General features: G+C 40.4%; 2 protein-coding genes across 20 annotated transcripts in view; one reads left to right on the top strand and one right to left on the bottom strand.

Moving 5' to 3' along the window:
• The window catches only part of ak1 (adenylate kinase 1), a 162012-nt gene extending 144856 nt beyond the window's left edge, over positions 1–17156 (bottom strand). The window contains exon 1 of the mRNA XM_083531405.1: positions 17140–17156. The gene's annotated coding sequence lies outside the window, so the exon portion shown is untranslated. The remainder of the gene's footprint in view (positions 1–17139) is intronic.
• The window catches only part of nacc2 (NACC family member 2), a 40195-nt gene extending 16227 nt beyond the window's left edge, over positions 1–23968 (top strand). For 2 of the 19 annotated variants that reach the window (XM_083531335.1, XM_083531337.1), the window contains exons 2-7: positions 7874–8748; positions 12798–12968; positions 14509–14614; positions 16603–16700; positions 17176–19919; positions 20020–23968. In XM_083531335.1, coding sequence (XP_083387461.1) covers positions 7938–8748; positions 12798–12968; positions 14509–14614; positions 16603–16700; positions 17176–17633 — 1644 coding nt within the window. In that variant the 5' untranslated portion in view covers positions 7874–7937 and the 3' untranslated portion in view covers positions 17634–19919; positions 20020–23968. The other 17 variants (XM_083531328.1, XM_083531334.1, XM_083531339.1 and 14 more) reach the window with 17 other exon arrangements.
• Positions 23969–24806: the final 838 nt, after the last annotated feature.

Below are 24806 nucleotides of genomic sequence, written 5' to 3'. Positions count from 1 at the left end.
GTTCCGGATGTCCTTCTGTCTGCAGATAAAAAAATAAAAAAAGGCAGACGTCCTGATCACGAAATCGTTTTTATTTTATTACAAATGGATTTTCTTTCCGGTTTTACACGTTCACTCAGTCGGCCTGCGAAGTAACGTTGTGAGATTTCAGTTTATTATGTAGGACCTGGAGATGGAAATTGTTTCGAAGGGCTTCATCAGGCTGGTGATGTCATCACATGGCCCACTGAGCAATTTAATACCGCTGTGATGCGATTAAAGATGGCCGACTACAGCGTAAACGCTGCTATGCATAAAATCCACCAGAAGGGGGACGGAGAAATCACAGGGCAGCTCCGAAAAGGGTGTTGGCGTTGACGATAAACGAAAATAATTTTATCTTCATATATGAAGTGATCCTGGATTTATTGCTGTAATCAAAGATCTATCATAGGAGCATCTTCATGTTATAATGTGACACGAAGAATGCACATACATAATCGCTATAGCGACGGCATGTTATAGGATTGTGTCACGTGTGTGTTAAATCATAGCGATTGTCAAAAAAAAACAAAAAAAATACGACTGTCTGTTGTGAACAAACTTTTGAGTCGGTATCAGGAGCCCAGAAATGCCTAAGGTGCATCATCTGAAGCGTACACGTGTCATGTCATCCAGCTCACACACACATAGAACCACAAAGAGCATTGTGGAGACGGTGTGTGAGAGCTCTGATTGGAGGGATTGTTGCCAGGGGGCTTCTGGAGCTCAAAGAACCTAAAGCTGCATCTCAAACACGTTCCTGCAGCCTATAGGATGTGCAGTGAGAAGAAATCTCTTTACACGCTCTTTAGTGCACTACTGGTCCTGCAGGAAGCCTTTTAAGATCGAGCCGGAGTGTGTGTGTGTGTGTGTGTGTGTGTGTGTGTGTGTGTGTGTGTGTGTGTGTGTGTGTGCGCACGCACTCAGGCGTGACTGCAGTGTTTGAATATTTATAAAGCCGGATTGTTCTTATGAAGAAGCTCCACAGAGCCGAGCAGAATGTGGTTAATGTGCCGTGCGGCGAATCTGCAAACGTTTATCAGTAACACATCTGCACGTGTTCGAGCATCTCAGAAGATCCGCACTCAGCGTTCTAATGCGGCTTTAATCACACCTTTACGTAACACTCGCATTCTTTATCGCAAAATATTCATTACAGCCGGCGACTTTTATACACACAGCTATTTTTATAGATTTTAATTCTGTCTCTGTGGAATTTCATAACGTGTGTGTGTGTGTGTGTGTGTGTGTGTGTGTGTGCGTGTAAAGGTTTGTTCATCTTCTAAACTCAGTGAGGAAATGTAACATTCAGCGTGTTTCTCCAACACAAACGCTCATTTATGAAAGACCTCATGGTGAGAAAGAAAATTCAAAGTTCTGCTTGTAAAAGTGAAAAATATTCTCCACATCCAAACTTCAGCTTTTTACCTTCAAACTCTCAGTTTCAGATCCGATTTTTATTACTAGGGTTAAAATTATTATTATTATTATTGTTATTATATTCATTTTAAACTCATTATGTGCTGATGATGTGTGATGTCCTGCTGCAGAAGGTGTTCACTATTTTATTTATCAGACAGACAGACAGACAGACAGACAGACAGACAGACAGACAGACAGACAGACAGACAGATAGATAGATAGATAGATAGATAGATAGATAGATAGATAGATAGATAGATAGATAGATAGATAGATAGATGGATGGATTGGTGGATGGATGGATGGATGGATGGATGGATGGATGGATGGATGGAGAGATGGATAGATGGATGGATGGATGGTGGATAGATAGATAGATAGATAGATAGATAGATAGATAGATAGATAGATAGATAGATAGATAGATAGATAGATAGATAGATAGATAGATAGATAGATAGATAGATAGATAGATAGATAGATAGATAGGTGAATTAATGTTAACTTTGTTCCACTTTATAGACAGAGAGACACATTGATGAATGGATGGATGGATGGATTGGTGGAGAGATGGATAGATGGATGGATGGATGGATGGATGGATGGATGGATGGATGGGTGGAGAGATGGATAGATGGATGGATGGATGGATGGATGGATGGATGGGAGGAGTGATGGATGGATTGGTGGAGAGATGGATAGATGGATGGATGGATAGATAGATGGATGGATGGATGGATGGATTGATAGCAGAATGAATAAATGATTTTTGTTTGCTGGAATGTAACTTTGCTCTGTTGCCCCTCAGCAGCTCACAGGTATTTTTCTTTCTTCTTTCTCGGATGGCGTGTGCCAGCTACACAGACGCCTCCATTTTCTCTCTATATTGTTATCAGATATGTGCAAAGGCTATATTTAGTGTGTGTTGTGTGTGTGTGTGTGTGTGTGTGTGTGTGTGTGTTTAAGTTTGAGAGCTGCTGCAGTATACTCTGCATGTCCCCCCGTCTCGACGCTCGAGCGTGGCACGTTCATGCATGTCTGCAGGCTCTGTAGTGGGCACTGCATTGCAGCTCGGTGTGAGCGCGCTGGCAGCGAGACAAGCAGGCGCGAGCGGAGTGGCATGACACGTGGGAGGGGCCGGCTGCAGGCGCACATGCGCAATACACACGTGTGGCTAATAGCAGTGGGGGGGGGGGGGCTTTACTTCTCTCACACTAATAATTGTCCATTATCTCATTCTTTTATTTATCAATAAAAAAATAAACAAAACTAACCTGAATATTTACGCACAGAAAACGGATGGTTCTATTGCGCGCCTCAGTGGGGGGGAAACCTGGCACATTGGACAATTTAAACGACACTTAGCGATAAATGCATCGTAAAGATCACAGATTAAATCAATGTAATGAAGCTCGTGTGTGGAATAATTCCCTCTTATAGGAAAATAACGAAGATTTAGGTCACAAACATAGTCAACTTGCTATAAAATGTAAATATAATCGTCAGTTATTCGGCGTCTAACGAAACGATTTGTCAACCGTTGCGATTTTTGCTGGTTTAGTTTTTGAGTTTAATGTTATGGATCCATGAAGCTGGTCAGTCTGTTATCACTGTAGCTTGCAAAAAAAAGAAAAGCAAAGCATCCTTGGAGGTGACAGTTACAAAGCTCCGACACTGGAGACTTCTTCCGTAAGTGTTTAAAAAAATAAACATCTCGTCAGCATAACAACGATTACGCAATTGGAAATGTTTGTACACAGAGCACATAATAAGAGTGTGTAAAAAGAAACCTGAGAATCGTAGAAAATTTGAGCCAATCAGAATCAGTTCTATGAATAAACTGTTTCAGGCTACAGTTTTGACAGAATCAAATCAGATTTGTGTTTTGCTTTTCGCCTCTGAAACCTGGTCCACAGCTCTGTGCTTCTCTTCTCACATCTTGCTTTTTAAATCGCTTTCTTTTTTATCCTCTGAATCATTTCTCTGTGGTTGTAGAATTCGGGTTGTTCATCTTCAGAGTGTAGAAATAAAAGCAGTGACTGATGTGTTATCTCTCTTTCTCTCTCTCTCTCTCTTTCTTTCTCTCTCTCTATCTTTATCTCTTTCTCTCTCTCTCTCTCTCTCTCTCTCTCTCTTTCTCTCTCTCTCTCTCTCTCTTTATCTCTTACTTTATCTTTTTAATTCTTAGTGCTTTTATCTCATCTTTCTACATTTGCATCCTATTTGGCAGAACAACGTCAGGGCCGTCCCATCTGCCATCGTCACACCGCACGCCAAACGTGGTGTCCTCCTTTTGTCTCTTTTTCCCAAACCGTCGTGTCTCGATTTTGTACGTCTGTAAAATCGCTGCTCTGTCGTGTTTTTCATTTTGAGAGAGAGGTCTGTAGACACGACAGAGCAACGTAACGGCGATAGAAGCGTCTGCAGACAGAATCTCACAGAAATACGTCGAGACGGAGAGAAAAAAAGCAGAAGCAAATGTTCAGAGTGGCTCAGATTTGGCCTTGTTCTTCTACAGCTGCTTTGTGTTTACACGCCGAGCCAAGAGGAAGCTGTGGAGAGCATTTAGGTTCTTTAGGCAGGAGCAGAAAACTGTGTGTGTGAGTGTGTGTGTGAGTGTGTGTGTGTGTGTGTGTGTGTGTGTGTGTGTGTGTGTGTGTGTGTGTGTGTGTGTGTGTGTGTGTTGTGATACTGAATAGATAAATTAGGCAAGAAAATGAACATAATATAAATGTATTTATTATATTTGTAAATATTTAGGAAAATAAAAACAAAAAGTAACACTCCAAATAAATAAAAACAGTTGCATCCACAATCAATAAAAAAATACATGACAAATAAACAGCACGTGGTGTCAGTGATTGGCCTCTAGAGGCCGCCCTTGTGCTGTGTAACGTAACCCGGAAAAACTATCGGTACAGAAATACTGGTGCCGATTAATCTTCGATCGACCTCTAATTTAAATGGTTTCTGTGGTACCTGCTCAGCTCAATGTGTACTCAGGTTAGATTAGCAAACGTAGGCACTTGAACTAGCACTTCATTTCCCTGTCTGTTTAATGTATTTATGTATTGGTTTTTAAACGTGTGCTATATTTTCTCTCAACAGAATTTGAGTCTGGTGGTATTCTAAGTTTGCAGCCAGTGTTGATTTATTCATTGATAGACTTTTTTTTATTTGTCTTTTGTCTACGCCATGAATGTAAAATGTAAATACGTATTACAGGATAAAATTATTTACTCATTTATTTTTAATTTCCACACCTTGTTTGTAGATAACTAAGAGGTCTTATTAGAGATGTTTGCACTGTACTGATGGAAATCTTTTTAGTAAGTCGCATCATGTGACTCTCTCAAGTGAGTCGCTTAAATAGCTTTTTAAAAAAGTAATATACTTGCTTTAAATTATTTTCGAACCTATAATATACTGTACAGGAAGTCCCTGAGTTACGATGGAGATACGTTCTGATAGATGACCCTATACTAAGTCGAGGTATGTTTTAGTCTCCCCAGGAGTCTGATCAGTATGTGTGTATTGTACTGTAAATAGTCTACTGTAATCCACTGCTCAGAAAATGTGCATTAAGTAAAAGGTGTATAAATATAACGTATAAGAGATTATAAGAAAATAATGGAAGAGAAGAAATGAGAAAAGGTGGTATGGTGGTAAGGTGGTATTTAAAAAAAATAGTGTAAATATATTGATTGAACCCTATAAGTGCTCAGGTGTATGAAAGAGGTAAGTGTAAGTCGCTGTGGTTAAGGGCGTCTTTGGTTCACGTCCGTGGTTGAAACTGTAATAAATATCCAGCGTGCGTTCGGCGTTCGGCTTCGGGGATTTGGTGTGAAGTGCAAAAGCCTCGTCGAATTGCTTTTCTTCACTCGCACTGTCCTTAAATGACTTTCCTTCTGTCTCAAAACCCCTCCCTCTCTGTCTTCTGTCTCCCTTTTCTGTAACTGTAGCCTGCTTTCTCTCTCTCTCTCTCTCTCTCTCTCTCTCTCTCTCTCTCTCTCTCTCTCTCTCTCTCTCTCTCTCTCTGCGACGTATAGATGCTGCATTGATTACACACAAACCCTTTCCCTTTTCAGCACGGATGCACTGGAACACAGCTGCAGAGAGAAAGAGAGAGAGAGAGAGAGATAGATAGAGAAAAAAAGAGCAAGATAGAGAGAGAGAGAGAGAGAGAGAGAGAGAGAGAGAGAGAGAGAGAAAAAGAGCAAGATAGATAGAGAGAAAGAGAGTTAGAGTGCGTCTGAGGTTTTCTTCTCCAACCGAAGAGTGAACTTTGCAGGTCAGACTTTTATGATAGAGGGATTGTTAGAAGTGTAGTAGAAGGGGGACTGTGTGTGTGTGTGTGTGTGTGTGTGTGTGTGTGTGTGTGTGTGTGTGTGTGTGTGTGTGTGTGTGCGTTTCAGTTAACGTTCCTGGAAATCTGCTGCAGAGTATTTCTCAAGTGAATTAACTCCACTCCATCGTGAGTACGAGAGTTGAATTGTGTGTGTGTGTGTGTGTGTGTGTGTGTGTGTGTGTGTGTGTGTGTGTTGGGGGGATTGTGTATAAAGTTGTAAGTTGGAGTCGCACAGAGTTAAAAGTTTAAGTACCAGCTGTGTGTTTTTCATACTTTTTGCATGATTCTGTGAAGGCGGTGCTGAAACAAGAAGCCCCGCCCACTTTACCCCTCTCTGGGTGGGCCTCGGAGCTGATTGGGCTCGTTTGCATGAAATTTAAATTGGACTTGATTTGAGTTTGTCTTTAGCAGGAAATAAACAGAATTGAAATTTTGTTAAATTCTATTCTAGTCTAATTATTTTAGTACAGATTTCATTGCCTTTAATTGTTTCCATTTTAGTATTATTATTTATCTTTGTTTTATAAGACAGTGTTTTATTACAACGTAAAATAAACAACAAAAGGAAGATAACGAAGGTAAAGTCGAAATTATGAGAATAAAGTCGAAATATTTTCAGAATAAAGTCAAAATTACGAGAAGAAAATCGAAATATTTTGAAAATGAAGTTCATGTTAAAAGAATAAAGTCGAAATTATGAGAATAAAGTCGAAATTATGAGAATAAAGTCGAAATTATGAGAATAAAGTCGAAATTATGAGAATAAAGTGGTGATATTTTGAGAAAAATCACGGAGAAACGTTTTGCTGTTTTTGCATAAAATAGACTTGGATGATTTGGTTAAATCTACTTTAGATTCGTGAATAGCGATAAGGAAATTCTTTGCTTTTTGGAGTTACAGTATAATCAGTAAACAGACAATGAACTGCTTCAGTAGGAAACTTAATTTATTCCGAAGAAAAAATCAGTCAGACGTTGAGGAAATCGTCTCTTTTGTGCAGTCTGAAGGATTTCGATGTTCACATCTGCGTGATATTTGAAGAATCTCAAAATCTCTTGCGATCTCTTTTTTAAAATACGTGGCTTTAAAAAATGTGTGAAAAAAAAGGGGGAAGTGGAAATAATGAGGAAGGAAATTAAATCTGTTAAGATCAAGGACGAAACGATATCGTAACGATGAACGAAAATAACCTTCGGTCCAAACTACTGAAACTGAACCTACTGAATGTCTCGGATAAATATAGTGAGTGTGTGTGTGTGAGTGTGTGTGTGTGTGTGTGTGTGTGTGTGTGTGTGTGTGTGTGTGTGTGTGTGTGTGTGATTCAGAAGACTCGTTTTTTCACTTATTTCAATTCCATCTGTCCTTCAGCCTGCTGTTTTTTTCCGCTGTGCTTCTGTCTCTGATCTGATGCGAATATATTACGTGCAGAGGCGTGATGAGAACACAACGATGTGTGTGTGTGTGTGTGTGTGTGTGTGTGTGTGTGTGTGTGTGTGTGTGTGTTATCATCCAGGACGTTAATAACACTCCGTGATGAACGTAGACATCAATCGCACAAATGACCTTCACATCCACAGTCACATTCACTGCACTGTTCGAATAACCTCCACTCTTTTGGGAAGATGTTCCAGTGGATTTTTTGTTTTTCAGTGGAACATCTTTGTGTTAGTAAAGTCAGGTACTGATGGAGGTGAGGAAGGTAAGGAGCTCTTTAGCAGGAGATCTTCCACTCCAACCCATGTATCTTCTTAGAGCTGGGTTCGGGAACAGGATTTGGTCTACTAGTTGAAGTTGAGGGAAAAAGTTTCTTGCATCCGAAAGCGTCCGATACAAGAACCGCATATGGAGAGAACGGTGTCCGATTACTTTTGACCACACAATTTCATGTAAAACATCTATAAAAGATTGTTCCACTTATCGCTCGCACTGTAGCAGCTACAGACACTTGTAGCATCTCCTGTTGTGAAAGAAAAAAACTAAGAAACACTGAAACTGAAAACAAAAAAAAAATCATGTCCATCCAGAAAACATGTTTAATGTAAAGTTGTGATTGACCCCCGTGAACTTGTTTCTCTCCTCAGATGAGCTGCTGAGTGTGTGTGTGTGTGTGTGTGTGTGTGTGTGTGTGTGTGTGTGTGTGTGTGAATGCGGGTCACCATGTCGCAGCTGCTGCATTTAGAGATCCCGAACTTTGGCAGCGCGGTCCTGTTGTCTCTGAACGAGCAGCGGCTGCAGGGTCTGTACTGCGACGTGTCCATCGTGGTGAAGGGCCAGGCGTTCAGGGCGCATCGCGCCGTCCTCGCCGCCAGCAGCCTTTACTTCCGCGACCTGTTCAGCGGCAGCACCAAATCCGAATTCGAGCTGCCATCGTCCGTCACTCCGGCCTGCTTCCAGCAAATCCTGTCCTTCTGCTACACGGGGAAGTTGACGATGGCGGCCAGCGAGCAGCTGGTGGTCATGTACACGGCCGGGTACCTGCAGATCCAGCACATCGTGGAGAGGGGCATGGAGCTCATGTTCAAGGCCAACTCGCCTCACTGTGACTCGGCCACCGCTGCCACGGACGAGCCCGGCTCCGAGCCTCAGAGTCCCAACAACAACAACAACAACAACAGCGCGGGAAACGCCATAGCGGCGACAGCGGCGGCCATGTTGGCTCCTCCCAGCTGGTCACCTTCTCTCCGCAGGGTGAAGACGGAGGGCAGCGAGGTGCCGCTCAGTCTTTTAGGAGGAGCCAAGAGGAGCTCTATGGTGCGAGGGAACTCGTTCTTCTATCCCGGAATGTACCACGTCATGCCCGGAGAGCGCTCCAGCCCCGGGGCGTCCAGCCTGCCCACCACAGATAGCCCCACCTCCTACCAGAACGAGGACGAGGAGTTCGACGAGGAGAACTACGACGCGATCGGCGACGACGCGTTCGCACACATCTACAACCGAGCAACAAATTCGTACACAAGTAAGCACCAGATTTCAGCTCAAACAGTCTCAGTGTCGAATCAGGTGTCTAACAAATCCGAGACAATTCACAAAAGAACTGAGTCAGGATTTTTTTATAAAAATTTGAGAAACACCTGCATGTTCCTTTCGTTTCTATGCAACGAACTCGGTCATGTAACAGTATGAAGATGTCCTTCCACCATCAAATCTATTAATATCCAGACTTGATTTTCATTTAAAAAATCCTCCTTTAGCATGAAGAACAGTAACACACTCTCACTTCGTTTCTCCAAACGTTCAGCTGAAATACTTCTTCACCAAAGTTGTTCTTCACTAGTTGGAGATTTCTTTCTTTCTTGTGATGCAGTTCATCTCAGAGCAGGTCAGTAGGATTGAGGTGCGGTGACTGGGCAGGTGGTTCTATGATAGATATCAGATGGAAGTGTGGAACGGGAGCCATGTTGGTTCACTTTCCGGAACCTTCACTGCTCCAAAACACCAAACCATTAAACGTCCACCTTCATGTGTGAGTGCGGGGGTGGGGGAGTCTGATCACATCTTCTCTCCTGTTCTTCATCTCACACATGTTCTTCTGGTGGAGACAAAAATGTCCCATTTGGACTCCACAGAACTTCTTTCTACTCATTCACTGTACAGTTCTTGTGTCTTTTAACGAATTTGTAGCACAGAAACAAAAGGAACATGCATGTGTTTCATAGCCACCATACAGTGAAGATGAGTGAAGATCTCACAGCCTGACGCTGAAGTCAGCCAATTTCCTCTTCTTTATTTTTTTCGTTTTTATCTTTTTATCGTTCTGCGGTGAGCTGTTGCTATAGTAACGATTACAAGTGTTAATATAAATAAAGGTGTGATCTGTAGCTGATCCGCTTTCAGGAAACGAACCAACACCTTCTGATGAATCAAGAATCCAAAAAAACGTCTCTGAACACCGTCAACGTCGTCTTTTTGGCACTTTGTTGTGATTTTGAGAAGAATGTAGGAATATAGGAATCTTCGTACGTGTTCGACGCGTTTCTTCGTTCCGTCTCGTACAAATTTAACAACTAAAAGCCATAACCGAGTTCTGAAGTGTTGATGATGCGTTTACGAGGCTCTCAGGCGTGTTCCGCATTTTATTTTATTTTTTGCATTTTATTAATATATTAATTCATACTTATTTTTATTTTGTTTATTGTTTAAACAGGAAACTTGTTAAAACTTATTTTTTATTTTACATATATTTTTTTTGAAGGATTCACTACTCGAGCTTCTCGGGATTGAAGTGAGACGTAGCTGTGTGGTGAGAACGCTAAGAGTCAAATCGAAACTCTTTATTGAATATGCAGGACATGCCGTTATTCCATGAGTCAAAATACGAGCAAAAAAAGATTCTAATCAGAGACTCACTGAAATGGAAAAAAACCTCCTTTTGCCAAAGTGGGTGAAAGTCAAGAGCATGAACCAGACAGAACTTTCTTTCTTTCTTTCTTTCTTTCTTTCTTTCTTTCTTTCTTTCTTTCTTTCTTTCTTTCTTTCTTTCTTTCTCTCTCTTCTTTCTTTCTTTCTTTCTCTCTTTCTTTCTTTCTTTCTCTCTTTCTTTCTTTCTTTCTTTCTTTCTCTCTTTCTTTAAAATTAAAAAAGATCTGATAGATAGATAGATAGATAGATAGATAGATAGATAGATAGATAGATAGATAGATAGATAGATAGATAGATAGATAGATAGATAGAACTTTATTGTCATTGCATAGTACAGGTGCATAGCAACGAAATGCATATACACTATATGATCAAAAGTATACAGTTATAATGAGCTGCACTCTTCTAGGAAGATGTTCTACTAGATTCTGTGGAGATTCGTAAGATTTCATCAAGTTACGAGGGTGTGAGTGAAGTCAGGTACTGATGCAGGTGAGAAGGTGAGGAGGCCTGGGGTGTGTTCACCTTCATCATGTTTAACAGGGTCAGAGATTTATAGCAGAAGATCTTCCACCACATCCAACCCATGGAAAGCAGATCTTCATCGAGCTGTTTTTTTGGACAGGGGCATTTTAATAATGGGGGGGGGGGGGGGGGAGACAGGTGTCCTAATACTTTTGACCTCGCCGTGTGTGTGTGTGTGTGTGTGTGTTTGCAATAAATAAATAATTGTATGTTAAAAATATTTCCAGATTATTTTATTATGCTGATGCATTGAGGAAAAGAAAGAAAGAAAGAAAGAAAGAAAGAAAGAAAGAAAGAAAGAAAGAAAGAAAGAAAGAAAGAAAGAAAGAAAAAAAGTTCTGTCTGGAAAGATGGAGTGAGGCGTCTAGAGCCTCGGATTTCCAAACTTCCTGTAATCTATTCGCTTCCTAATGAGTTCGGACATGGCAGGGTCACAGTGTGGGATACCTGAGAGCCGTGTGTGTGTGTGTGTGTGTGTGGGTGTGGGTGTGGGTGTGGGTGTGTGTGGAGGTCAATAAAAAAGATATCAGAGACAAAAAGTGAAGAAAAGTATAAAACTTTCTTCACACTTCTGAGAATTTTATCTAAGCAGAGTTTCACAAATTCTTCATTGTTTAATGAATATGCAAATTAGGACAAAGCAGTGGGCGGGGTTAATGCAAATCAGTTCATTTACAAGTCACCTAATTCATACGGCTAGCTCATACTGTGATTTTTGACACGTCACACTGTGAGTTCAGGGGTTATTACGAGATGTGAAACGAGTTTCGCTATTTCTCGAGAATCAGTCGCAAGCTGGTCGTAACCGTGAGGAAAAAATAATCACGTCATTTAGGAGTTTTTATTCTTTATAAGATTTTTTTCGTATTTGTTACGTATGAACGTGAGATTTCACACGATATGCGGTTCACGTTGAACCGCTCTGACGTCATAAAAAATCCTGAATGAAATAAATAAAAAGAATAAAAATCTTAAATTTCAAGAATGAAAATTAAATACAGGAATATATTATAATTTAATTAAATTATTTCATAAATGTAGTGTAATTAAAGAAAAGACCATTATAAATCATTTGAGACTACATGATTGATGACTAATAATTGAATAATAAAAAAAAATTATTATAATTGCCAAATTATAATTACATTTTTTTTATGTAATTTAATTTAAAATGTTTTTAACTGATTTTATCATCTCTCTCTCTCTCTGTCTCTCTCTTATTCTCTCACTCTCTCTCTCTCTCTCTCTCTCTCTGTCTCTCTCTTATTCTCTCACTCTCTCTCTCTCTCTCTCTCTCTCTCTCTCTCTCTCTGTCTCTCTCTTATTCTCTCACTCTCTCTCTCTCTCTCTCATTCTCTCTTTCTCATTCTCTCACTGTCTCTCTCTCTCTCATTCTCTCACTCTCTCATTCTCTCACTCTCTCTCTCTCTCTCTTATTCTCTCACTCTCTCTCTTTCGCTCTCTCTCTCTCTCTCTCTCTCTCTCTCTCTCTCTCAATCTCTCTCTCACTTTCTCTCTCTCATTCTCTCACTCTCTCTTTCTCTCTCACTCTCTCTCTCTCTCATTCTCTCTCTCTCTCTCTCATTCTCTCACTCTCTATCTCTCTCTCTCTCTCTCTCTCTCTCTGTCTCTCTCTCATTCTCTCACTCTCTATCTCTCTCTCTCTCTCTCTCTCTCTCTGTCTCTCTCTTATTCTCTCACTCTCTCTCTCTCTCTCTCTCTCATTCTCTCTTTCTCATTCTCTCACTGTCTCTCTCTCTCATTCTCTCACTCTCTCATTCTCTCACTCTCTCTCTCTCTCTCTCTTATTCTCTCACTCTCTCTCTCTCTCTCTCTCTCTCTCTCTCATTCTCTCTTTCTCATTCTCTCACTGTCTCTCTCTCTCATTCTCTCACTCTCTCATTCTCTCACTCTCTCTCTCTCTCTCTTATTCTCTCACTCTCTCTCTTTCGCTCTCTCTCTCTCTCTCAATCTCTCTCTCACTTTCTCTCTCTCATTCTCTCACTCTCTCTTTCTCTCTCACTCTCTCTCTCTCTCATTCTCTCTCTCTCTCTCTCATTCTCTCACTCTCTATCTCTCTCTCTCTCTCTCTCTCTCTCTCTCTCTCTCTCTCTATTTTAGTTACAGATAAACCTGAGATGGTTCCTGTGCCTCTGGAAAGTCGTCCTTGTGTCCTGCTGCGTCGTGATTTAGTGGCTCTGCCCGCTAGCCTTATTAGCCAAATCGGCTACCGCTGCCACCCCAAACTCTACACCGAGGGCGACCCAGGGGAAAAACTCGAGCTAGTCGCAGGTGAGTTTTTTTTTTTTTTTTTTTCATTTTTCAAAGTAAAAAAGATCTTAATTAAAAAAAAGAATTGTTTATTGAATTGTTGCATTAATGATTTTTTAATTGGTTCAATGAATATAATTTAATTTGTTACAATCTAATGAATCACCTTAAACAAATTTAATTAAAATTAATTAAAAAGCAAACAAATTAATTATAAATGCATACAAATTGATTTAATGAAAAAAAATTAGTAAAGAAATAAAATAGAGGCACAAAAAACAGGATGTATGAACAAATAATTTACGGTATTTTTTTTTTTATAAATAAATTGTTGGGTATAAAGTATATTGGGTCGTTTATATTTATTTATAGGGCTATTTTTATTTTTAAGGTCACATTGTTTTTGTTTAAATAGGATCACTTTTTTGCAAGTCCATATAAACGTGAGAAATAAACGACTCTTTGTGTCACATAAAAAGAATATAAACGACAGGATGGTGTGATGAAGTCTCCGTTTCCACACCGCAGATGATTATCGTCCTGAAATCAATCCACCTCTTAATCCCATCATTATGATGCCACGTCTATAGAAAGCATCAGTATAATAAAGAAGTGCAGTAGAACAGAGCTGCATCACACACAGGATCTCATACAGTCAGAATACAATTAAACACGTCTCCTTTCACTGGAGCCACAACTGCACCTCCACATGCATCATCTGTAGCAGAAACACAGATATTCAGCTCATCACATCACCCCGGGGTTTCCTGTGTATTTATTATGTACATTACAGGTTTCCTGGGGATTGGAAATGAAGGCAAATTGTGTGGGGTTTTTTTGCAAATTTTACAGAAAAGAAAACGCAAAATTATAAACGGTTCTATGAAAAATTATGAAAAAGCTTGAATAGTTTAAGCCGTTTTTGGCGAACTTTCCTCACAATATCCAGGTTTTTTTTTTTAAAAAGTGCGTCTTGTAAATGTCCCTGTATGTGTATCAGCGACCAAATCGTTTTCTTCTCCTCTGTCAGTCGCTGCGGAATGAAAAAACAACAGCTATAAAATCCACACGAATATATTGTGTAGTTTGTTCCAGTTATGGGTTGTGAGTCACATTATTCACATAAACAGCTCTTGATTGAAGTTTTTACACACGGATCGTCTGGTGTGATGTTCAGCTGTGCCACTATCTGGAAACTAATCGACACCCACTGACCAATCAGGATCCAGAATCCGACAGCATCGTGGATTTGATGCTTTAAGTGCCGCATCCAGTAGCAACTGAATTGAAATATACTCAACATGCGTCATTTTTGCCCGCGAGTCAACAGTCCGGGTTGTTTGTTCGGGTGATGTAATGGACCGTGTGTGTGTGTGTGTGTGTGTGTGTGTGTGTGTGTGTGTGTGTGTGTGTTACATTTACATTCTGAGGTCATTTTGTGCCACCAGACTTGCAAACATCCCACTGTGGGATAACAGAGCACTGTTTATGGATACTCTGTGTGTGTGTGTGTGTGTGTGTGTGTGTGTGTGTGTGTGTGTGTGTGTGTGTGTCCACATAGGTACGGGAGTCTTCATGACCAGAGGACAGCTGATGAACTGCCACTTGTGCGCTGGAATTAAACACAAGGTCTTGTTGAGGCGACTTCTTGCTACGTTCTTCGACAGGTTTGTGAAAAAGAACGTTTAAATACTCGTCTCTGATTGGCTGGGGTTCAAATATATATCTATACATTTTAATTTTGTTATATTGCATAAAGAACCTTATTATTTTTGTTGGATGATATATAAAAATGAAATGGAAAATATATATATAAGGATGCGTTTTTTAGAATATTTGCATCTGTAAAAAACGATTTATTTCTATATAATTATCAGTAGATGCGCTACACTTTTATTGTTTAGAAATTGACCAATAATTTGTGACCAATAATTAATATGTAGATCGAGTTCTCGTCGCTAAACTGTTTCTCGTGAATACGACGCATCGCAACACTACGGAGACGGAGGCCTGAGAGTCACATAGAATACAGATTAACATGGCAGAGGTAGAGCTGTAACTTCCAGCAGACACAACAGGAAAAAAACGTCTGGTTTTATTTCATCTTTTTTTTTCATTTGCACTGTTAAAGGGCCATGCGTTAGAAGTCAGAAGGCACTTAAGCAAATTGATGATTTGCTTTCTGTCTGAACCAAAGCACTTCATGGCTCTTGATCATCAGGAAAGAAAACGAGTTCTTCTTTTCGTCCTGAAATAAAAGCTACACATCTGCCAGCTTGACGTATAAATCTGGAACGACCGAAAATCCTGTAGGGTTTTTTCTTAGTTTTTTCACATTATGACTCTCTGGAAGCTCCGCCCCTTTCCATGTTTTCCACGCCCCTTTCGCTTCTACGTCCCACACGAGAGAGCATCAAAATCCCCAGTGCTGAAATACCACCTACGGGGTTTCTGTAAGTCCAAGTGGTCACAGATGAACTCTGAGACGAGTGAAGCCAACGCTGGGGATTTTGCTGTGTAGGCGCTCTCACCTTCTTGAACGATGCGATTCTCGCCTTTGCTAACCTTTCAGCTCATTAATGTGGATTTTATCAGTGTGTGGTGGATGTATATCACTGATATCGGTTCACTCGGGTGATTTTCGGTGCCCTGAAATAAAAAAGAACGGGAAAAAACCAGACCTGTGGAAAAAAAAATGCTCATTTTGACATTTATGTATAAATAAAAAAAAAAATCATCATTAAAAAATGAGCCTCAAATCGAAGCGAGGATTTTTTTCTCGTATGCAGAAACGTCGTCAGTGCGATTATACACGCTGTTTTTCAGCTTTAGCTCCGCCCCCTTCTCCAAGACTGTGCATTCTCCCTCTCAGGGTTTTGCGTTGCATGTCTGTATTAAACATGATCCCGTGTATCAGCACATGGGCTGGAGATTGTGAAGGTTTTTGTTTGAGAAGCGTGTTGGGATACGTGTAGCAGGTGATGGCCGTGGGGCAGGGCGTCGTAGGGCCTCGTAAAGCAAAGATCACACGTTTGATCTGCCCGCTCAGAAGCTCTTTTAGCGAGCGAGTCATGTGTGAAACACGTCCCCTCGAGCTACACGGATTTCCTGATAAGTTGTGTCAGGTTCCTGGTGCAGACAGTTCAGCCCTGGAGATCAGAAGGTCATGAGGTCGAATCCCAGCCAGGAAGCCAGTGATGCACTGTGTTTGTGTAGCTGAGGAAAAAACACTTTTAGGTCAAAAATGTAATAATTATCACTAAATAATAATATAAATTCTTTACATTGTGTGTGTGTGTGTGTGTGTGTGTGTGTGTGTGTGTGTGTGTGTGTGTGTGTGTCGGTAGTTAAATGAAAATGTGCTGAAAGATCACGTCTTCTATTCTGTATGCGCCCCCTGGTGGATGTGGTGTGTGTGTGTGCGTGTGTGCATGTGTGTGTGTGTGTGTGTGTGTGTGTGTGTGTGTGTGTGTGTCGATAGTTAAATGAAAATGTGCTGAAAGATCACATCTTCTATTCCCTATGCGCCCCCTGGTGGCTGTGGTGTGTGTGTGTGTGTGTGTGTGTGTGTGTGTATGTGTGTGTGTGTGTGTGTGTGTGTGTGTGTGTGTGTGTGTGTGTGTGTGTGTGTGTGTGTGTGTGTGCACGCGTGCAGAAACACTCTGGCAAACAGCTGTGGGACTGGAATTCGTTCCTCGACCAGCGACCCGAGCAGAAAGCCTCTGGACAGCAGAGTTTTAAACGCCGTGAAACGTACGTAAATATTTGAAATGTAATCGTCTTCCTTAATGTTAATTAAGTTATTATAAACATTTATTATCAGGTATAGTTAGAATTGTTAAATGGGGTGTGTTTATAGATTAATATGCAACTCAGAGTGTGATACATCATCTGAAAAACTGACAAACAGGCCACACCTCCTTTAGAAATACTGACACACAGGCCACAGCTCCTTTAGAAAATCAGACACACAGGCCACGCCTCCTTTATGGAAAAATTATATACACAGGCCACGCCTCCTTTGGAAAAGCTGATACACAGGCCACACCTCCTTTACTTATTTCAAGTGTTTTATCTATCAATTAAATGTTTTTTATTTGTCTTATTGCTGTTTTTCGCTTCTTCTTTCTCTCTCTCTTCCTCTCTCTCTCTCTTTCTCTCTCTCTCTCTCTCTCTCTCTCTCTCTCTCTCTCTCTCTCTCTCTCGCTCTCTCTCTCTCTTTTCCCAGTCTACTGTCAGAACTTCGCGCCCAACTTTAAAGAGAGTGAGATGAACGTGATCGCGGCTGACATGTGCACTAATGCGCGTCGGGTGCGTAAACGATGGCTCCCCAAGATCAAGTCTATGCTTCCCGAAGGCATCGATATGTACCGGGGTTCAGGGGCGGGGCTTAACCTGGCCGTCCCGTTGACCTTTGACCCAGACTTCAAGCAACTGCCGCTGTTCGGGGAGCAGAAGGATGCTGTAAGAACTCAGCAGCGTCTGGACAGCGAGAGTCCGGAGCTCATCGAGGGCCAAGTCGAGCAGGAAGAGGAGGAGGAAGGAGCCATGACTGAGGGAGTGGAGGAGACTTTAGGAGCCAGTCCTCTTCTTTTAGGGGTCGAGGGCGGAGTTCAGGGTCGCCCCACGCATGACGGACAGCAGGAGGCGGAGTTTGTGGAGGGTTTGAGGATAAACGGGCAGTGAGAAAGCTAGGCAGGCGTTTTGATCGTGAACGTTTCGGCTGTGTTTCAGTACTGCTTTCAATGCGCCCTTATTAACTTCCTCTCGACAGAATGTAGTGCAGGAGTTCGCTGAAGTGGAGTTCGATAGACGACCTTGTAAATGTGAGATATTTTGAAAAGAGCCTCCTCACCTGGGCCAGACACTGGCCACGCCCACGTTATTAAGACTGATAGGGACAGGGGCCACGCCTTTTTATCTTGGGCCTGACATTGGTTACGGCCACTTTGTTAAAACTGACAGGCACAGAGGCCACGCCTTTATTACTAGGACTGAAAGAGGCCACGCCCCTACATGATTCCAGGCCTCCTTTACTTTAACTGACTGAAATGCGTCTCAGTGCACACTCCAGGTCTATTCGATTTTTTTCCCGAGTAAATAAGGACGAATTAAAAACAGTACTGAAACACTATCGTGAGCAGCAGTGCATGCTGGGTAGTCCGTATTCAAAGAGCAAACACAGGCATTGCTTATTTAAGAAGAAAAGAACGATTTGCACCCATTGTTCTTTTTAGCCAAAAAAAACGCAGTGGAAATCAAACCTCTCACGAGGCCTGAAAGCACCTCAGCGCTCTTCTTCTGGAGATTCCTGCTTTTTTTATTATTATTTTATTTCGCGATGCACTGAATGTTTTGGACTTTCCAGAGGGAAAAAAAAAACTAAGTTCTCTCAAAAAAAAGAAAGAAAAGGATCAGTTACTCCGGCGTCCGTCGGGAAAGCTCAGACTGGTCCATGATCTCGCTCCAAAGATACGGAAGTCAGGTTTTTATAGCGATACTCTGCCATCGTCTCATCTCATCTCATCTCATCTCATCATTATTCACTCTTTAACTAGTTATATACCCTTCTATTTCACGATTTCACAGTATTAAGATATAGAGTACAGATGTTAATTAGGGTTAAACATCTGTAAAGTGTCAGATCAAACAGATATTCAAGATTTTATTTTATTGTTTTGAAAAATTAGTTCTGGTTACTGTACAAGCCTGAACGTGTGCCCTGGTGTCCCTACGCCATCAGGAAAAGTAGTCCCGGCATCAGAAAAAACACGTGACATGGTGAAGGATGCTTTTTTTGTTTGTTTGTTTGTTTGTTTTTAACGTTCACGTTGTGTTTTTACATTTTTTTTTTTTATTCGACCAATCAGAGAGCCGATTTTAGTAATAAAAGCTGAGGAGATTATATTTTTGATTAGGAATTTTTTTAAGAACAATTAATTATTCATGAAATAATTCCCTGTAATCTCAGTAAGCGAAGGTGAATCTTCTGGAATGCGTTTCAGTTTCATGTGAAAGGTGTAACAGAATTCCGTTTCCTGTAAATCTCATCCAGATGAAGATGATGATGATGATGATGATGATGATGATGGTGTTGGAGATGTTTGGAGACGATGTAGAGTATCAGAACAATGCCTGTGTTTGTGTTGAGTCCCAGCTGTCATTTAGAATCATACTGAAACTAACCAGTTTTTATTTCCCCTCATGAGACGGACGGAGCGAACGTACAGTGCAGTTCACACCGGAGTCTCGTAATCCAGGACGCTTGCATGCAACAACATTTTTCGGAAAAAAACAACAACCCTGAATTTTTTATTTCCCAGCATGAGGTTGGACTCGTGTCGGACTCCATCGTGGCCCCGTTTAGAAAAAACTGAACTTTTCACTGTGAGGGTCCGATTTTTTTTTTTTTCTACGCTTATGGTTCTCTACTGTAAATTATTTAATATGAGACTGGTTTTATCCTTTTTATCATTTTTGCTGGCTTTTTTTTTCTTTTATATTTGCATTTGCACTTGAACTTGAACTGATGGAGGTGATGGAGAAGTGACTTGAGCTCTTCACCCCCCCCCCCCCCCCTTTTTTGTTTTTTTTTGTTTTTTTTTGTTCTCCCTCGTTCTCCCGATCCGAATGGGGAAAAAAAATTGACGAAGAAATTTCAGTGAAATTTCAACACTACGAGCTCGGACACTTTCTCTCGTTTTTCGGGGGGTTTGTTTTAAAGTTGTATTTTATATTCAGGACGTGTAATCTATAGCAAATCTCTCAAATCTCCAGCACTGCGCTCCTCCTTTCCTGCACGCGCGTGTGTGTGTGTGTGTGTGTGTGTGTGTGTGTGTGTCTGTGTGTAAGACACAAAAGGTCTCAGAGTGTGTGGGAAGAGTACATGAGACGAGTTTGTGAGAAAGGTGTGTGAGATGAATGTGTAAAAGTTAGATGAGTGTGAGAGTGAGACGGGTGTGTGAGATGAGTGTGTGATAGTGAGATGAGTGTGAGAGAGTGATACGAGTGTGAGAGTGAGACAGGTATGTGAGAGTTGGATAAGTCTATGAGACAAGTGTGTGAGAGTGAGATAAATCTATGAGACAGGTGTGTGAGATGAGTGTGTGAGAGTGAGATGGGTGTGTGAGAGTGAGACGAGTGTGTGAGAGTGAGACGAGTGTGAGAGAGTGAGACAAGTGTGTGGGAGTGAGACAGGTGTGTGAGATACGTGTGTGAGAGTGAGACAAGTGTGTGGGGGTGAGACAGGTGTGTGTGAGACGAGTGTGTGAGAGTGAGACGGGTGTGTGAGAGTGAGACGGGTGTGTGAGAGTGAGACAGGTTCGTGAGACGAGTGTGTGAGAGTGAGACAGGTGTGTGAGACGAGTGTGTACGTTTTGAATATTTCCTAGGACACAGGAAGGAAGAAAAGCAAGTTATATATATATATAACCCTATATTTTGAACTAAACGTGATCAGAAAGGCTCTGAGCTCTGCAGTCGCTGCAGTTCTCGTTTGAAAGCCAGAAATTGGTTCAGAACTTTGTTTCCTCAAAAGTCAGAATCTTCAGGTTTGTTGAAGTTGCAGAATCCAGAGGAACATTTGGGATAAACTGAGATGCAGTAAATCATATTTTTATATTATGTTTCTGACCTGGAGCTACAAGACCAATCTAGATAACAATGAGGCGCGGGGCTTCAGTTGCTTTAGAAAACTTCCAAAACCAATTTTCTAGCACGGTTTATTTGCTAATCTGCTACTTTAGATGGTATATTAGGATCCACTAAACGTCCTACAGAGAAAATCCATCGGGTGCTGAGGGATGTTTTAGCTCTGCTCCGCCCCCTAGTGGATAATTTGTTTATGCAACAACAGTATACATTAAAAGCAATACAGTCTGAATAGGGCTTAAGCTTCGTGTGATTTAGTTTTGAGCGGCAAATTGTCGTAGGAAGAAAAGTCAAAAGTCCATAATAATAATACCAGTCTTCCGCTTCATGTTCATAGATAATATATGACAAGTCATACGATGTCCTGCAGAACTGGCCGTGGGTTTGATTGACACGTGAAATTCATTATCTTGTGTACTATTATGGAGACTAGATGTTTCTGATGAACGCATACGAACTCTTAAGATAAATCTCTACATATATACAGTAGGACGAGTTTCAGTGCCTTAGCGTGAGGAATGTGACTGATGGACCTCAACGGGACGTGTGAGAGAACCTCAGTGGGACATCTTAACGTTTCAGAGCTGCGATTTTCATCTCCTCTAAACATACCTGAGGATTCTGACTACCTGACCGTCTCTGGTGATCCGTCGCTTTACTTTTGTAGTTCATGGCGAAATTAAAAAGCGATCCCGATCCGTGACTCGTATAAGGAATCATATTTAAATCCTGAGTATAGTTTGTCATGTGACCCATAAAAAAATCTCTATCCATTATTTTTTTATTTTAAAAAACGAATCCCAAGAAAAGGTATGTTTTCCAATATGTATTTTTCTATCACACGCTCAAAATCGATGTAAACCGTTGCACTAGATGCTGAAAAGATCTCAGAAGAATGTGGATCGCTGACTCGGGAGAAGTTTCCTGGTAGCGCAACGCCGTCTGATGTGGAGCGACAGCATCATTTATGTTTGTGTAATTTATTTTTTTTTACATTGTAGATGCTACTTTCATCATTAAGACTTCACGGTCTCTAAATTTTAGCACTAACGGCTGAATGCTTCTGAAGAAAAATTGCAAAAGGAGAGTTGGCTCTTGTTTGTTTTTTGTTTTTGTTTTGTTACCTGAGATGTGTGAGCGACGTGTCCAAAAGACAAACATGATTATTTGTATTTCTACATCGGTTTGAACAGTCATGAATGAGGAATCAGCTTGTGAAGGCTCTTTAATTTTGAAAATAAGAGTCGACTCTTTTGGCTTTTAAATAACTCTTATTGCTCGATTCTGATTTGTATAATTTGACTCATAGGAGTCGACTCTTAAGTGACTCATAAGTCACTTATGTATCAAGCAATGAAAACCTGAGGAAGTCGGATCATTTGACTCGGCTCTTTAATACAAGTCGACTCTTGTGGTTTTCAAACAGCTCATTGAAATAATGTCTGGAACTGACTCTTATAGGTCGACTCTTGTGAATCATCTTCTTCAACTCTTTAATCGTTAATGTACTGAAGTTATGAGTATTTCTGCTCTTTACACTGAGTCACATCAATCGACTCTTTTGACTCTCAAACAGCTCATTGAATTGACGACCAGTCAGGAATAAAAAAAGGCACGTTTGGGTTTGAGTCGACTCTTAGATGTGATTCAGTGACACAAAAAAAAGATTTAGTTCTGGCAGTTGCAGCTTTTTTTTGTGAGTCAGTTCATTTGACTCAGCTCACCAAAAAGAGTTGACTCTCCCAGTCCTTAAAGGAACTCATCGGCATGGGTTCTGGTTAGGACAAAGTGATTTGTGATTCTGTAGTGATTCGAATTGATCCGGTTCAGCGATAAGAGTCAAAGCTTTCAACTCCTGATTGACTCGTTTTCATTTCTGGTTTAAAAGAAACAGCATTGAGCTCAGCTGAGAGAGTCGACTCTTATTCATTCTAAATAAAAGATGATTTAATACAGAGTTCAACAACCACCAGGCCTCCGACCAGAACCGGGCAGTTGATCATTTGGTACCAGGTTGCACAGAAAGAATAAAAAATGTTCCACTTGTTATTGAAAAATGATCACTTGTGCCAATCTTTCACACTTGTTTCAATAGATTAAGACCACAAAAAAATACCCACAAAATAAACACAGCTGAAAAGTTTCTTTTAAAAAATGGAGGAAAGAACAAATGATGCGACAACAGAAAACTCCAAGAAAACTCGATTTTTTTTCTACAAAAATACCGAGTTCTGTTTTAACGATGGGTTTATTGATGGGTCCCTTTTTCATTATATATATATACAATAATTAGTAGTAATATACACGTTATAATGTACACGTTATAGTGTTTAATAATACGTGTCCCTGAACGTGGAAACGTTGCATTGCATGAAACTGGTCCATGGTACTAAAAAAAGGTCGGGGCACACGAGCGACATTTGGACAGATGAAACCACGAAAGGTTTATTTTAAACCGCATATTGAAGACAAAAGTTTATCTGTGATGTTGAACAGAACTTTTCCCAAAATCTGGATTTAATTCTGCTGCCAGAGTTTTAATGTTTCCAAGATCTCCATAAAGATCGAGGGGAAAAAACTGATACGGCTCACTTTTCGGGGGTCGATCTAATTACAAATGACTGGTTTTTCAATGTAAAAAGGAAAACGATGAGTTTTAAAGACTCATTCGGTACATTTCCACTTTATTTGAATGTGTGTGTGTTTGAAAAACCATGAATGATTTTTTTATATTTAAGCGATTTCACAGACGTGTGAATCCCTGACTGAATATCGGGTTTTAGTTGGTTGATGATCTTTGACCCTTGAACCAATATAAGGACTGAATTGTGTGTGTGTGTGTGTGTGTGTGTGTGTGTGTTTGTTCTTAAAATCATTGCCAGCACTTTACAGTTCCGGGCGAAAGTTGGCGAACGTAGGCCACGTTAAAAAGAGAGAAAAAAACGTGCTCAGAGCGCAGACAATCAGAGAACGAATGTGCACTAATTTTTTCTACATTTGATCACTTCTGCAAACCTTTTTTGCGCTTAGCTTCTGCTTTTACAGGTGATTCCCTCTTTCTCTCTCTATCTCTCTATCTCATTCTTTCTTTTTTTGTTTAATACAGTACTATTACAAAAACTGAGATAAAAATAACGCTTTTAGAAACACGAATCTGACGTTTTTATGCCTTTTAGCGACCGTTTTAACGAGAAATTTCCGTTTTTTTTTTCCCATTAGGAGTTAATTTGATTCATTCGATTCATTCGACTCATTTGACTCATTTGACTCATTCGATTCATTCGACTCATTTGACTCATTTGACTCACTGACTTATTTACAAATGCAATACTGAATGTTTGCTTTCTAATAAAATTATTTCTTCCACCAAACACCTGTCTGCTTGTCTTTATCAGACACGACGTCAAGGCTGAGGGACGTTTATTCTCTTTATTGATACGTTTATACAGTTACGTGTGATCGATTATTCCAGTTCGATTTTTCTTTTAAGTTCCTGTAATTGGTGGAGGAAATCCGGTTTTGTAGGATTGTGTTGTTTTGGAAAAACAGCGTAGGATTTATTTTATATCAAATAAATTAGTATAAAAAGAAATGTTTACTGTTCGAAGTTTAAGGCAGGAGTAAAACAATTTAGTAAATATTACGTGTTGTAAATAGACGTGTTACTAAATTATTTGTAGCAATTAACAAAATAGCAAGTAAATAAATAAAAAGAGAAATCCAAACCAAAGCAATATTTGGTGTGAGAACCATTTGGCTTTCAGTTCTTACACTTTGCCCAAAGTCAGGGATTTTTTAGGATCAAAATTTAGGAACCTAATGAATCAGTTCAACCAAACAGGTGCTGATGATCATTAATTTGATATACAGGGTGAAACCCAGTCATAAGCTGAAACACACAGCTGTGTAGGAGCTTCAGCCTGAGTGAGGAACAGCTAAACTCTGCTCCTGAGGTGAGGTTGTGGAAGACATTTTCATGTTTAATGTCATAAACCATAACCAAGACTGAGCATCACAACAACACAAGGTGGAACTTCTGCATCAGCAAGGTCTCTCCAAGGCAAAGATCTCAAACCCAAGGGTTTCAAGTTGTGCTCTTCAAGGGATTTTGAAGAAGTGCAAAGAAACGGGGCGATGTTGAAAAATAAAAATGTAAAGATGTATTACTTATACTTTTTACTTCTATTTATATGAAGCTTTATATTTCAA

This window comes from Silurus aristotelis (assembly GCF_946808225.1).
Source record: "Silurus aristotelis genome assembly, chromosome: 26".
Lineage (NCBI taxonomy): Eukaryota > Metazoa > Chordata > Actinopteri > Siluriformes > Siluridae > Silurus > Silurus aristotelis.
The sequence above is the reverse complement of the archived record's forward strand: the minus strand, read 5'-3'. Positions and strand labels throughout refer to the sequence as shown.